This window comes from Trachurus japonicus, chromosome 7, assembly GCF_045865225.1.
Source record: "Trachurus japonicus isolate A0001 chromosome 7, Traja_1.0".
Lineage (NCBI taxonomy): Eukaryota > Metazoa > Chordata > Actinopteri > Carangiformes > Carangidae > Trachurus > Trachurus japonicus.
Window position 1 is genome coordinate 24746846 of NC_140913.1, and position 15500 is coordinate 24762345.

The 15500-nt window shown below is 43.1% G+C and overlaps 1 protein-coding gene across 2 annotated transcripts in view; it reads left to right on the plus strand.

The window, feature by feature from the left end:
* LOC146984824 (poly(rC)-binding protein 4-like) overlaps positions 1–15500 on the plus strand; it is a 36483-nt gene that overhangs the window by 2605 nt on the left and 18378 nt on the right. The window contains exons 2-5 of one of the 2 annotated variants that reach the window (XM_085782275.1): positions 10500–10689; positions 10865–10888; positions 12315–12347; positions 13730–13846. In XM_085782275.1, the coding sequence (XP_085638401.1) occupies positions 10582–10689; positions 10865–10888; positions 12315–12347; positions 13730–13846 (282 nt within the window). In that variant the 5' untranslated portion in view covers positions 10500–10581. The remainder of the gene's footprint in view (positions 1–10499; positions 10690–10864; positions 10889–12314; positions 12348–13729; positions 13847–15500) is intronic. The other variant, XM_085782276.1, reaches the window with a different exon arrangement.

Genomic DNA, 15500 nt, shown 5'->3' on the forward strand with positions numbered 1-15500 from the left:
TCAACATCAAATGTGTCTTACAGTACATGGCATCTGCTCTGTGTGTGAACTCCACACTTTATGAGGCAAAACACTTTCACTCAGGCGTTCATTTAGATTGTTGTTGTCACAGGAGCGTTGTTGTGAAACAAATTAATTTCCTCTCCAATATTTGAGATAGATCCCCTGCAGCAATTAACCTGCATTTGAGGAATTAACCTGTGCCTGTCGCTATCTAATAACTACGGACTCTTGAGGCTCAACTCCCGTGCCTTCTCCAGCTTTGTCAATTAAAATAGATTTTCGCCGCATGCTCATTATCGTTACGTTTTACCATCGTTTATGTTGTACAAGAAGAGGCATGAAGTCACATGAGTGCTCAATGATTTATCTTCCTGCAGCTCCGATGCAAATGAAACAGTGTGTATTTCTTTGTTTTTTTGGCGCTTCTTGTTCCGCGATGAAGAGAGCCTTTCTTACGAAGCAGAATGTGACCTTCCCTGCTGCTCTTAAGACTGACCCAGTGGTTGACAGAGCTGCGGGCTGTCCCTGCTATGAAAAGATAGCACTGTGCTGAGCTCCGTAGATCGACCCAGAGGGCCCCGTGACTCTCCTGTTGTGTCTTGCAAAGGGTCTCATGAGCGTGATTTATTTAGAAGTTACCCTGAAAGAGCAGCTTTCATGCTGTGTGTCTGTACTGTATGGAGAGAGTGACTCAAGAAATGAGGATAGGTGTACGCTAAGTACGCCACTCCATGAGTAAGTGCTGTACATCAAGCGAATAAGCTACGAGACTGCCTTCGTGACGATAATCCGCTTTGCTCTACAGTACACTAAATGGAGGTTTTCCTTTCAATTGGCCATCTGCATCAGTGTGTATGTGTGTGTGTTTTGTGTTGCGACCAAGGAGGAGAAAAGCTTTTTATCCCCCCCCCCCTCCACCCAGCCCCCCTTCAGCTGCCGAGCGCCTGAAATATTTAACAGGGACTGCACTATTTTTGGGTTTGTGCTCAGTTTGTTGTGGAGCTTATGTAATTTGTAGTTTCAGCTCAACGTGCATGGCGCTACTGTGTACCAAAGAGCAAGCACACCATCGGCTTGGCTACCTTGAGCACAGTGATGCTGCAGTATGATTTTTTTTTTTTCTTTTGCAGCCATACAGTACTGTTCGACACCATAAAGGATACCATACTGTTCACCAGAGTCAGGAGCGGTGAATTTAATTGCCATTTTTAACTCAGTGTCTGTCTCGTACGTCAAGGAAGCAGGGCCGGTCCACATCTTCTCAGGTTACTTGTTTTTCCGAGATATCGATCAGCTCTTCCCCTCTTCCCTCCATCTGCCCCCATCTGTCCCTCCTTCTCTCTCAATTTGTCTCCCATCTTCCTCTACCGGTCCTCCTCTCTCCTCCTCCTCCTCTCTCCTCCGAGGTGTCAGATTCTCTGACTCACGCCCTGGTGTGGAGGATGGGAGGAAAGCAGGGATGAAAGAGAAGAGAGGAAAGTCATTTTGCAGATAGAGGGAGTGACCTTCATCCAGTAAGAGGGATGGGATAAAAGCTGGAGTTAATACCCTGCCAAAGTGTATTCTCCACCATGCCAAAAAACCATTCAGAATGATATATGGTCTCTAATAGAAGCTCTCTAATAATAAGAAGCATGCCACTGTAAGTCAAGGCAACGCAAATGACCAGAAAATTTCCACTGTTGAATCCAGAAGGATAAACACTTGGAAGAAGTCAAACTGTACAATAGAGTGAAAACCGCACAGCAGCATTTGACATCTGAAGCCAGTTAGTGATTTTCTGCAGTAAAATTGTATATTATGAAAAAAAAATAGTTTGCAACAGAGCTACGATGATTAGTGGATCTGGAGAAAATCAATGCCAACTGTTTTGATAGTTGGTGAATTGCTTTGGTCACCATTCAAGCCAAAGAAAAGCCAGATATCTCTTTGGTTTTAGCCTCTTAAATATGTTAATTTGCTTCTGTTGTCACATCACATATGATAGTAATTTGAATATCATTGGGCTTTGGACCGATTGTGTGATAAAGCAGTGATTTGAACGCTCAATTGGCATTTTCTGACATTTTATAGAAAAACAAGTAATCTGTTGACTGGGAGGATAATCAGCAGATTAATTGATGAGAATTAAACTGAGATAAGCAAAAAGCTAAATGCCAAGTGTGCAGTGTATGGGCTTCGCTTGGGCCACTCTGTCCCCATGCTAACCAGAGCCAGCGTAAATAGAGGCTCAGACGGTGTCACTGTGTGTCTGGAACCAGCAGCCACTCGGGAGATAACAACTGACAGCACAGAAACACGGCCCTGTAAGGTTCATTATCTGTATGTTTGTGTTGTTTTATCCCTGCTGGCAGTAATGAGGTGGAGGAAAGAACTCGGGTTTACCTAATGAGTAGACGGGATCTGCTGTGAAAACAAGTACATCAACACTTGATCGATGTGTACGGCCGTGTTCTTATAAAGGTATACTCTTATTAAAAACCATCCAGCCGGAGCTAACTTAAAGCGATAGTTGAACATTCTGGCAATTTCGCCTATTGCCATAATCCGTACTGTACAGTCTGAGGGGTAGGTTCAATACCTTTAATTGTCGGTGCAAGCTTTTTTTAGATCGGCGGGGCAGAGACGCAAGCTGCTCAGCGATTGCAACGGAGGTGCACTGTACTTTCTCCTTCCCCTTATCAAACTCATCAAATACACAATCCAACAACTCCAAAACACTCTCGTAGAGAAGTTGTGAGTGACCTGCATATTCACAACGCTATGAAATAATAATGTAACATTACGAGACAGAGCTGTTTTCGAGGCAAATGCGCAGCCGAAGCTACGTTACAGACACGGCTGCTGGGTGGAGTGATTTCAAAATCGCAAGTAGTTCCATGTATTCGCTTCATATATTATTTTATAGCGTGGCAAATGTGCAGGTCATGACTTCTTAAAAAGAGCATTTTGGCGTTGTTGGATTGTGCATTTGATGGGTTTTGAGTGAAATGCGTGAAGTACCATTTTGTGCGCAGCTTGCGTCTCTGCCCCGCCGATCTAAAAGCAGCTTGCACCGACAAATAAAGGTAATGGAACCTACCCCTAAAACTATAGGGGTTATGGCAATAGGCTAATTTGCCAAAATGTTGTTGAACTATCCCTTTAACTCTGCCCCAGCCTGACAGTAGCAGAAACTGATGGCTTATGGGATGGACTGGCACAATAGAGTGTCAATTACGCTGCCGTTCATTAGCTATTGGATTCACTAGTAATTATGCAGCCCCTGCCACTGAAGGTGATCCTTGTCTAAGCCGCGCAGACAGATTGACATGATTGCAAGTTGCCGTGACAAGATGAAGCCCTGAAAGTATCGATTCGTGCCACTTTGAGATATGAAAGAATTTGCAGAAGTTCCTGTTTCTGATGTCAATAATTTGTCTGTGTTGCAGCTCCAGAGCTTGTCCTCACACTGATAAAAGCGCAATGACAGTTGGTGTGACGTTTTAGATATAATCTGCTTTTTGCGTAGATAAGAGACGGAGAATAAGGGAGATATTATAATATTTTGTTATGAATAAAAAACCTCATCTAATAACCAACACGACACGAGCTCAAATTTCTTCATGTCAGCCAGAAAACCCACACACACATTTTGCCTGGAAATTCCTACTTGAGTAATTCTGCCTCCGCCCCTTTGGAAGTTGAAAATTAGAAACTTATATCGCAACTTTTCAGCTGATGTGTGTAATTTGCAAGAAAATCTGGTATAGTTTTATTCACTGTTTCAAACAGATCATGAATTAACAACACTGCCTGAGGGTAATCCTATCAGCCCACACACACGTAGGTGCAGCGGCTGCAGTGAACACAGCTGTTGGCCTCCTCTCTGCGGGGAAGCCGAGCCGCTTCCAGGAGCAGCGAGCGGCTCGGGGGCCTGATAACCTTCTCTGGGGCCCTGTGGTTGACAGTCGGCTCGCGCTGCAGGCTGACACGCTTGTGCTTTAACACCAGACGAAGCCGGGGGCTGATAGGAGAGGACGGTCCCCTCTGCGCCCAGGGCTGACCCCTCCCATTATATGTGACATAGCTGAGACAGACTTGCTGAGAGATGAAACACTGCTCTTTAATTTCAAGCCTCTCCTGTTTCACAGCTAAAGCCCCTCTCCTGCTGTCTCTCTTCTTTTCTCTCTCTCATCTCAGCGGAGAGAGATTGTGGAAGTGCAATCATGGTGAAGAAAGCTTTTCATACTCAGATCAAGTGCTTTTAAGTCTTAAAGGTGTGAGCTTCTGCTCTGAGTAATCCAACTGGATACATGTATATTTAGGCTCTGAAACATATTTTCCCAATCAGCTTCTTGTTACTAGTGATGGGGTTGATCCCCTTTTCTCTAAAGATAGAAGAGTTTTGTTTGTTTGTTTCTCATGTGACATTTTCTGCTCTTCTTGGTGGATCAATTTTAATGGGATCAAATGATTTCCCTTGATCAACCAGAACCTGATAATATTTGTATGAAAATCTGATGACAGCTTTATTTTCCAGGATGCAGAGGAAGCAGGTTAGCTGTGTTGTTTTTTTGCTTTTTTTTTTGCTTGTTTTTTGCATTAAACACACAGGATTTTTAACTTTGATTTTATTTTGTCATGGCCATTTAATGTCATTGAGAAAAAAAGTTTGGAGGTCCTTCAAACTGCCTGTTTTACTGTGGCTCCAGCTGATAGGGCATAAGATAGAATTTCTGAACGTCTGTCAGGAGGTTTAAAGTACGTCTCATTTGTGCCTGTCCTCTCTGGTGGAATGAGTTACTATACAATTCGGTCAGCTGAAGCCTTTTCTGTCTTTCTGTCAAGAGCACTCACCTACAATTCTCTTTCTCTCACTCCATCTCTTGATCCTACTCTCTACTCTTTTTTTTTATTGTTATTTCATGCACCTGTAAGCCTCGTGTCAGGTGGGACATGGAACTATATACAGTATAGTATAGCTACTGTGAGCTATCTTTGAGCTACTGTGGCCTCATTTTTACATCACATTGGACAAGGGCGTCTTCCAAATGAATGAATGTCACTGTAAATGTGCAGGGCTTTTTTTTTGTTCCATATATGCTGTTGCATATTCTCTCTCTCTCTCTCTCTCTCTCTCTCAGCTGTGTTAATATCACTCTGCTTTACGGCTCATGAAGCAATAATACTGATGAATCCCAGCATCACTCGTGGCTGTGATGTGGTTAAAGCTGATCCAAACATGCAGCCCCCTCTTTGAATATTTCATTCACACAGAATCGAGTTCATTTAATCACGAGGCCTCTGCATAGAGTCGTCATTCTGCCGAAGTTCAAGTATTCAGAGTGGTGTTAATATGCAGTCATTAGCAGTGTTAGTTCATCATCTTCCACTAGTTAGAGTTTCTACACACTGTCCAGGGTACACTATGCCGACACGTGCCTGTGTGTGTGTGTGTACCCTTGTGTGTCCTTGTGTGGATGTGTGCACACATGTTTGTTCCCCGAGGGTCTTCATTTAAGCTCGGAGGAGACTGACCGCCAGTAGAGAGGAGCCTAAAGGACTCTGTCTCATCCCCCTCTCGTCCCCTAAGTCGGTGTTTCTATATCCTCGTCATCTCAGCTGCTCACACTCTCATTGTGTCATTCATGTACTCCAGTTTGGCAGTTCGTTTGAGTTTGTTTGTGACAGATAGCGGCATAAAGTCCTCCAGTGGCACTTCTCAGCAGATCAAAGGCTGTCCGCTCTTGTGTTTCCACAGGACTTTTTGGTGTGTGTGAATTGTTGTTTCCTTTCATCCCAGCAGCTGCGTGTGGGTCTGTGTGTGTGTGATTTGTTTTGCCGTACACAGACCCGAGAATGCGGCTGCCTGTGTGTGTGCGTGCGGAGGGTTGTCCGGGCATGTGTGTGAATGGTCTCTCACCTCTTACCCTCGCTGTGCGCGTGTACACACGTTGACACCCTCTCACTTATTCTCTATACGTGCCCGCCCGGGGAACACCCTATCCCTTCTGCGTCTGTGCGCTCATCAAGCAGACACTTAATACCCCCGACCCCTTGTATGTACTGTATGCAGAGGGGAACCCTGTTTCCGTCTTTCACCATGGAGACCAGGCATGTCCTCATTCCCTCTTGGTTTCCTGTAAGCCGGCCCAGGGCCGTCTGTTTGCTGGTACTGTGAGGGACATGGTTGTCTCAGAACAGGTGTCCAGTCCTCCACACAAGTGGGTTGTACAACATCCTTTTCATCTTGACAGTCTCTCTGGAGTGGATGCTCCTGGAAACATGGCAAGGAAAAAAACAGTGTCGCTGGCGGCTGTTGAAGGATGTATGCTGGTTGCTTTTATCCATGACATCTTTGATGTATGCTTCATGGATGTTAGGGGAAATACACCTCTGGATTCTTAGTATTTCAGGTTTATTTTATGTTATTTTCAATTTTTTTCCACATCAGTTGGATATTATGGTACCCTTAAGACACAGTCAACCACATAGTTTGTTGTATGTTTATGTCTATATAGGTCATATGATATCGGTGACATTTCAAACAGTATACTACAGGTAGACAGGGCTCAACGTGTTTACATTATCATTCTCTACTTAAATATTAGAATAACAACAGCACATCTATTTTTGTGTCTTGAAATATAAACCCTCATTCAGTATCTTTCCTGTCTCCTGGACTTGTGAGTAGCCTACTATACTGTACATGGCTGATTCTGTCACAACTAGAAAGATTGAACTGAACATGTCAACGTTATCTAAATGGATGTGCACTTAATTAAGCAGTATATGATTTTAAAAAAATAGCACTATAAACCTTACTTGCTGAAATCAGGTCTGAATTAAAACCATGCAAACAACTCTATGAGGCTTTACATAGGCACAGTAGTGTCTTAAGCTACATGCTAAAAGGCTCACAATGCCAATATTCACATGTTGATGTTACGCAGGTGGAATGTTAACCATGTTCACCACATCGGTCGAGCGTGTTAGCATGATAACTTGTGCTTATTTGCATGAAATCCACAGTGACCTGCAGCTGAGGCCGAGTCAAATCAGTTGCATGTTTTGTCATGAGCCAAATTCTTAGTTTTTATTCAGCAATGTCACTAATTGAAAAGTCAGAGGATCACTGTTTGAAGTGTTTCAGTGGTGCTGGAGGGTTATTTGAGAAATCTGAGTTTGGACTAGCCGATAAAATGACGACGCGCCAACAGCCACTCAGCCAACATGGCCACAAACCAACCATCATGCAAACTCTGAGGAGAAACTGTGAACATCCTGAGGTCATTATCAACATTTCATTTCATCACCTAAACAAAGGGGAGTCGATAATCTGGCCAGAACAATGTCTAATTTCCAACCTGTATAACAGCTGCCGTTTTTTGCCTCATCGGACAGGTCGCCATGTTCTTCTGGTGAGCACAGTGTTATCATAACAGTGACACAATGATGGCCAAGAGTACAAAAATGTGACCCCAGTTGCAATAAAGCCAAAATAATCCTTTAAAAAAAAAAAGAAATTAACTTCTGTAGCTTTTTTAAAGTGCAGCAGACCGAAGAAAGACATGGCTTTGTGACCATTTGTTTCTGTGTCAGCCATTTGGTCTCACAAAGTCATGCTTAATCTAGTGTATATAAAGATGAAGACAAGCAATGACTCACAACAGGAGCTCCTGTATACTGGATTCCCTGTTCTGAGTTACCAGGTCTAATTTAGAACAGAGGGGCTCTGTTCATCCTGGAACGCTGCTGCTTGGGATTCTGGAAATGAGTAGTTCAGAGGCTCACCGCCCTCACAAACACAGAGCACATGCCTTGTTATCAACCCACAGAGCAGAAGATAATGATCCCTCCAACCATTAACTCCTAATGCAATAAAGTGCTAACATTTTAGCCATGCCCCTCAGTGCCTAAACATAATGAAGCCCACGGGTTGCACAAATGTTGCTCCGTGATAACACATGTGCACAGGACGCAATCGATCACGCTTAAAGTCATGATTGTTCGGCTGCGCATCTGTAGCTGACAGCAAGTAAAATGTTCCAGTTTTTGTTTATCTGCAGTCAACCCTCTGGCCTTTGTTTGATATTTATGGAAATTGTATGGAGATGAGCCTCTAACTGATAGTTGTGCAAGTCAATCCAATGAGCATCCCTTTCAAAAGAGTAGCGGAAGTTTGATTTGATGCAATCTAATCCGGCGAAATGACACTTTGCTCCACTTACTCCCACATTTTGACAGGCTGGCATATCAGACTGTGCCACAGACACGGAGGGAATACAAAACACATGCAGGCAGTCAGGTCTCTGTGACATCTTAAAGAAGCATGCGTGTGAGCGTTTGAACGTGACTTTGAAAGCATCCAGCGCATAAATAAATCAACCAAGCGGCGATGGCCTTGTGCACCGAGCAGAAGCAATAAACCAGCCCACAACAAGTCTCTCGGGAATCGGATCTCATCTAAAATAACACCAATTTATTACACATGATCTCCTCACATAGCGTAGCAAATCTACAAACAGTGCGCAGATTTAGAAAAAAGAAAACACACACACACACACACACACACACACACACACACACACACACACACACACACACATATGTCAGGATTGCAGCAGAGGGCAAGTAGACAGTGGGACAGTGGGTTGAGTGGAATTCACTTGGCAGACAAACGAGTGGCCTTGATGAGTCAAAGAGGAGACAATCATTTGTTACTGTGTTGGAGCTGAATACGAGCTGTGGTTTTTCCACAATATCTGAGAGGCGTTATTAAAATCAAATATATTTTATTGTAGTATTGCAAGAGGAGCTGATACAATAAAGTCATAAAGTAGTTGGTTTAGTTACAGTAATTAGCAGCTCTAATAGAAAACATTATATGCATTTGTCATGCCAAGTGCAGTGGTGGGACTCGGGAGGGGTACTTGTATTTTATCCCCAAGTTAAAGTAATAATACAGTATAAACATTATATTATGGAAATGCTCTGTTACAAGGAAGCATCGCCTTAAAGTATTAGCATCAAAATAAAGAACAAAAAAAATACTGCTATTATAATTATTGATGCATTACAGTAGTGTATACACAACTATAATGTTGCAGCTAATTGTAAATACTTTATATTGTTTCTTTTATTTGTGGATTATATTTTGTATTAAAAAAGTAACTAGTGTAAAATAAATAAGTTAAATATTTCCCTAAATCTGAAAAACCTCAACACCTCTTGAGTAAAAACGCTTAGTTACTTTCTGCCTCTGCTAACCGTGCAGCTCCTGGCTACACCTGTTGGTCACATATTTATCTGTCTGCTTCTCCTGTCCCCACTGACGCATGTAAGGAAAGATAAATAAAGAGGAAATGAGAATGATTACATGAACTAATTGTACACAGCGCGCTGAGACTTGGGAGCAGCCAGGTGACACACACATTAATCATTATATCATATGTCACATAACTGACACGCACGTACCCGCTGCCACATTGTTATTCTGGGATCATTACAGATGCTTTTCATTTGCTGTGCATGTATGAAATCTGCTCTGACTCCACAGATCAGTCTTCTCTCTCTCTTTCTCTCTCTCTCTCTCTCTCTCTCTCTATCTGTCTTTTTTTCCACAGCTCAAAGTGATGAAGCAGATAAAACCAGGTCCCCAAAGAAAATCCAAACATTTTTAAATTTTATGAAAACTGTTTCGAATTGAATTTGATTAACTTTGCATGAATCTCATGCCACGCTCATCTGAGGGAAAATTTCCTTTTTTCTTTTTTTTTTTTCTTATCCAATTTCAGAAATCAGTCAGCTCGCTGCGAGAGAAAGTGCCTGTCGGTTAATGAAGACACAGAGAGTGTGTTAGTCATCGATGGCCAGGGCCACACGCAGTCTGCTAGGGCCGCAAACTTGGATGAGACGCAACGCTGCCGACACTGCTGGTGCTCATGGTCAATATCCTGCGCACACAATGCTCTTCATTATGCATTTTATTTTGAATCGCCATCAATATCACATTGACTCAAACCAATGAAGCAGCTCCTCCGGAGATACTTGATCACAATGTTCGCTCCCTGAGAGGCCTTCCAACGTGTTTGTTTTCAGCTTTGATTTGTCATCTATTCATCTTATCATCTTTGATCAGTGGGAATTATCATTCAGTCAACGGTGCTGTGAGACACAGTGCAAGCATGTGGTTTCTGAGAACTGAACTAGAACACGATCATTAGTTTTAATAGTGGCACATAATGTTCAGTGAGTAATGACGGTGGATTAATGCTTCTTGACAAGGGTCTGTAGTGCGTGTGTGTGTGTGTGTGTGTGTGTGTGCATGCATCCATGAACTATAATCATGAGTGCAAACAATTGTGTTTGAGAGGATGAATGCATATATTTATGACATGATGCACACATTTCTTTGGAAGGATGTAAGTATTATATGTCCCTGAGCGTGTTCTACAGAAACACATCAATACATCTAAACACCATTTCTCTTTCTCTTTCTCTTTCTCTCTCAGTGCAGCACTGAAAGACCTCGGAGAGCCAGAGAACGAGCGCTGGCCTTCGTCTGACTGCGTGACCAGCGAATGAGCCCCGTTCATGCGTCTCCCTGCATGCCACTCCCACAACAATATGAACTGTGAGCAGGACTTTGGAGATGGGGGCTTGGGAGTGACCCTCACGCTACGACTGCTCATGCACGGAAAGGTACAAGCCTTCTGCTCACATTGTTTATGAATGAATTCACACTCCAGCACCCTGGACTGTTATTTATTTTATTCTTTTTAGCATTATTTTAAAATTTGCTTTATAAATTTTATACCTGATGCATAAAGGTAACTGTTTCAGTGTATGTAATTATATGTATTTGTTTGTGTTGTAGGAGGTTGGCAGCATCATAGGAAAGGTGAGATGACCTATTTTTCTTCTGCTGTACAAAAAGCTGCATATGAATCATAAAATAATATTATTTTATCAGATGAGATCGATGTTTTAAAATCTTATCTTATGTAAATCCGTAGTGATTTTCTGTCGTGCTAAGCCAGATCTTTTACTGATGTCTTTGATATGAATTCATAATCAGCCTTTGTGGAATAATTTCTCTCTCTCCGATCTTGATTCTGTTTTGAAATTAACGCAGAGCACAAAGCCTCCTAACAAACAATTGTTCTTCTGAATATCCCCATTCTAAATGTAATTGCCTTAAACCAACCCTCTTAAGACTGCGCCGCCACCCCCACTCACCACCCATAATGCAACACAGTGATCCATCAAACAAAAACATTAGTGCACTGGCTGCAAGCCTCCAGTTGAAACTGAGCTCCACAGACATATTACTCTCAGCCCCTTGTGGGCACTTTTGATGTCTGTTAGGAAGGGCCTGGCTGCACTGTGTTGCTTCAGCAGATCCTGCCATCACGCCTTGTAACACAACACCTACAAAAGACATCAATTCAAGGAGGAACGGGGACAAAAAAATAAATGCGTTGAGAAAGTAAAGAGTGCTGAAAAGACATATTTGACAATGGATGTTGCAATGTGTCGCAGAAATCAAAATATCTACAAGGAAATTGGGAAAGAAAACAGAGGCTGTGAAAGAGAGAGATGAGTTTTGCTCGTACAGTGCAGCTTGACACAGAGGTGCACTTGATCTGCAGTACTTGTGCTAATAACTTGCCACTCCACCCTCAAGGCCTTTTTCTTCCCCCTCTTCCTGTCTCAAACCTCTCATCTCCTCCCCATCGATAGAAGACCGACACCAGAATTACAATCGACCACAAATAATACGTTTTCCCGGGACATAACATAAATAACTGTGTGGCACAGGGTGAGAGATGATACTGTTTTTGATGCTCTTGTAAGAAAGTGATCGTCAGCGGGTGCATAAAGGTGTGAAACATAGGTGTGACAGCTCGGGTGGACTTTAGCCAAAAGACAATGTGGGAGAGGGGGAAGAAGCAATCATAAAAACCAGCAGAGGATGTGCTGCAGTATGACACAAGCCCGACAAAATGTCCCTGTCCCTGGCAGGAGGTCCTCACACACACACACACACACACACACACACACCGAATGTACAGCCATTACTGCAGGTGTACTTCCCTTTCAGACACTCAGATGTTATTTGATATCTTTTTGAGACAACGGTGCAGAGGACACCACCGCGATACACTGCAGACAGCTGGGATTTGTTCTGATGAAGCCTAATCAGACCTACGTGGTTTGAAATGGCAGGTTTCACTTAGAGGTTGGGGACACTGATGTAATTGTATTTTTTTAAACGAAGCACTTTTGTATCTGATTAAATCTATCTTTGATCTGTTGTTTTCCAGAAAGGAGAGACTGTGAAACGAATACGAGAAGAGGTACAATAATCATTTGTGTGTTTACTTTATGTTTACAAAGTGCCGCTGTTTGCTGCATGTATCGGCATGTTGCAAATTAGCCCAGTGCGAATTAGCCCATTTTATTCCCTGTTTCTTAAACATGAACTCAACCACATCTCTTTCATTTTCTGCCCTTCGTGTCTGTGACAAGTCGAGCAGGTTCATATCACCAGAAAATGTAATGCAATCTCAGAAGGCCCTCTAAAACCGGTCAGGCCTTCTGGCAGATGTGTGTACTAATAATAAAGCTGTGGGAGTAAGCTAATAATAAAGCCTGTTTGGTAGCTTTGAGTCTGAAAAGCATACAGAACTCGTACATTGTCCGAATTGCCTTTTGGGCAGTAACGACACCTTTTCAATTTAAATCCTCTCTCTCCATCATTCGCTACCCCTCCGCTAGCTGCCCTCTCAAAATCCCTTGCTTTTCCTTTTCCTACTTAAAACAACTTCCCTTTTCTCTGTCTCCTCCTCCATAGCCTCTTTATAAATCTCAAGGGGGCAGCCAAACTCATGCCGCTTGGTTAACTCTTTGTATTAAAAAGTAATTAGGCTGACACTGTGGCGGCACATTTGATTCTTTCACTAGGCTGCTAAGGTTTTATGTTGTACTTTATGAGGCAGAAGAATAAACAGGGGAATAGTGAGGTCATGGGACAATGCAGCCCTGCAGAGCTGCTGGATAAACCACTCACCCACGGTAGTCATCCATCCATTCACCCAGTCATCCAGCTACATTTGGCTTTGTTGCTTCCCAACTGTGTGAGCCTCATCCTGTCAGTCCGTCCCCAGGGCTTACAGCTACAGTGGGAGCATGACTCACTGGAGTGACTGGAGAAAATGGCCCCGAGGTCAGAGTGTTGTCCTGTCTCTGCTCATGCGACTTTAACTCAGAGAAATACAAGGACACAAAATGGAAGGAGAGGAGGGCAGGGGCTTTATTGCCCGAGGGCAGAGCAGTAACAGTGTGTCTGCACTTTCTCTGGAAATACAACCGCTGCATGAAGAGCGAAGGAGTCAGTTTGACATTTTGAGAAATTTGCTTTCTTGTTGAGATGTAAATAAGAGGATGATACATGTATGTATGCTGAATATGAAGTGGCAGCCAGTTGCATAGCGTTTCTTTCTTAGCATAAAGACTGGAGGCAGACAGAAACAGGTAGGCAGGTTTAAAAAGCAAGTGCCTCCAAGAAGTTGCTTCCAGCAGCAGAAAAATGCTGGTAGGTAGGTGGCCTTCTGTACCTCACAGTTTCTATGTCTCAGCAAGAAAGCAAAAAAGAAAAAAAAAAGTGTATTTCCCAAAATGTCCATCTGTTCCTTTAAAAGTTGACTGTCCAGTGAAGTGTTGACCTCTGTCCCCACAGAGCAGCGCTCGGGTCAACATCTCAGAGGGATCCTGTCCGGAGAGGATCATCACCATCACCGGCTCCACGGACAGCGTCTTCAGAGCTTTCACCATGATCACGTACAAGCTGGAGGAGGTACAGTAGCTCTAAAACTCTATAATGCTGCGTCATGCTCACTGCCATCACACTAGCTCATGTCATCTTATATATAAACAAGCCACCATGAACTGTTTTATAAATAATCAGGACACAGTAAGACATGATGCATGTGCAGAAAACTTGAAAGAGTTAGAAAAAGTGCAAGAAGCTTTTTCACCACACAATCACAAAAACAAAACGATCCTTTCCTCAGCTTCATCTTGACATTACAGTACCACTAATGTGCTGTTATTGCTATCGATTTTGTCCTAAACTAAAGTGATGGAAAGGGAAAATTATACCTGTGTTTCATAGCACTTGATGTACCTCCAGATAGGATTACTCTGCAGATAAAAACTGGGATAAGTGCATGTATCCGCTGCTGCAACACCTTTTATACTAATGGTGTAATGTGTTTTGTGCAGTACATTCGGCCATGTGAGCATCACACAAGCACAAACGACACTGATTTGTGTGTGTTAATGAGAAGGACTTGTATGTCTTTTCATGGTTTTCTAATTAATTATAGATGACAAAGTTCCTCATGCTATTATTCCCCACGGTGACTGTCCATCACTGCGCTAATTAATACGGAGGAACGAGCGCCGTCCTCGCTCTGATTTAGCATCACAGCAGACTCTGGCAAGGAAACAGGTGCTCCCTGCTCAGGTCGACAGCGTTCGGTAAACACACATGCTGGCAGGGAGCACGCCGCAGTATTAATTAAAGATCTTTCGGACTCACCTCTTTTCAACCCCGTAACTCCAGAGTTTCCATGGCAACGCGTTGGCTGACCCACTGCGAGCCGCTTCCACCGTAGTTGAGTTATTGTACGTCTGACACCTTTAATTAAAAACAAAAGAGAATCATCAGATTCTGTTTTGGCCGCTGGATTTGTTTCTGTCTCGGTGGCTCGTGATTACGTGGCAGCAGCGCACACACTCACTCTCATTTGGCAGCTGATCACTTGTGTCTTTGTTTAATGGATGAAGTTGTCCCAGATAGCTGCCAGTTTTATGCGAATAGAGTGATCTAATAATCTTAAAAGTGCTCTGAGAACACAAGACATGCAGACAGTATCATGCATGTATTGTGTTCCCAGGTGTCGAGGCACAGCATGCATAAAAGCCTCATAATCTCTCTGTATTGGAGTCCTTATCCCACCGGCAACACAATATGCTTCGGGGATTTAAGCCCCGCAACTCTTTGTGTGAGCAGTGCTTGTGTAACCCGGCGTCTTTATTTCCACCAATTTGCTCTGAGAGCCTCCTTTTTTTTTTTTTTTTTCTGGGATGGAGCAGGAAAGTATGGGAGCGTTCACAGTTGTTAAGATGTGGCTCATATTTTTAGATCAAATCAAGAAAATGACGCCTAGAGTCTTCTGATTGTACAGACGAGCTGCGTGCTTCTCTTCTAATGAGACGAGACGTCAGAGAGCCTGATCTGCCTCTCTAAATATAGACACGGAGCAGAGCGGCACAAGAGCCACATCAGAATATGCCTTTCAAATTTAAAGTTCAGTTATTGGAAACATTATGCAGTTCCCTTCATGAGTAAAATCCCTCAAGGCTACACATCCACCCTGTCACCTGTTAGATCCCGGTAATAGACCACTACAGGTCTCTTTACTGGACCAGCTCTCCGCTTATAA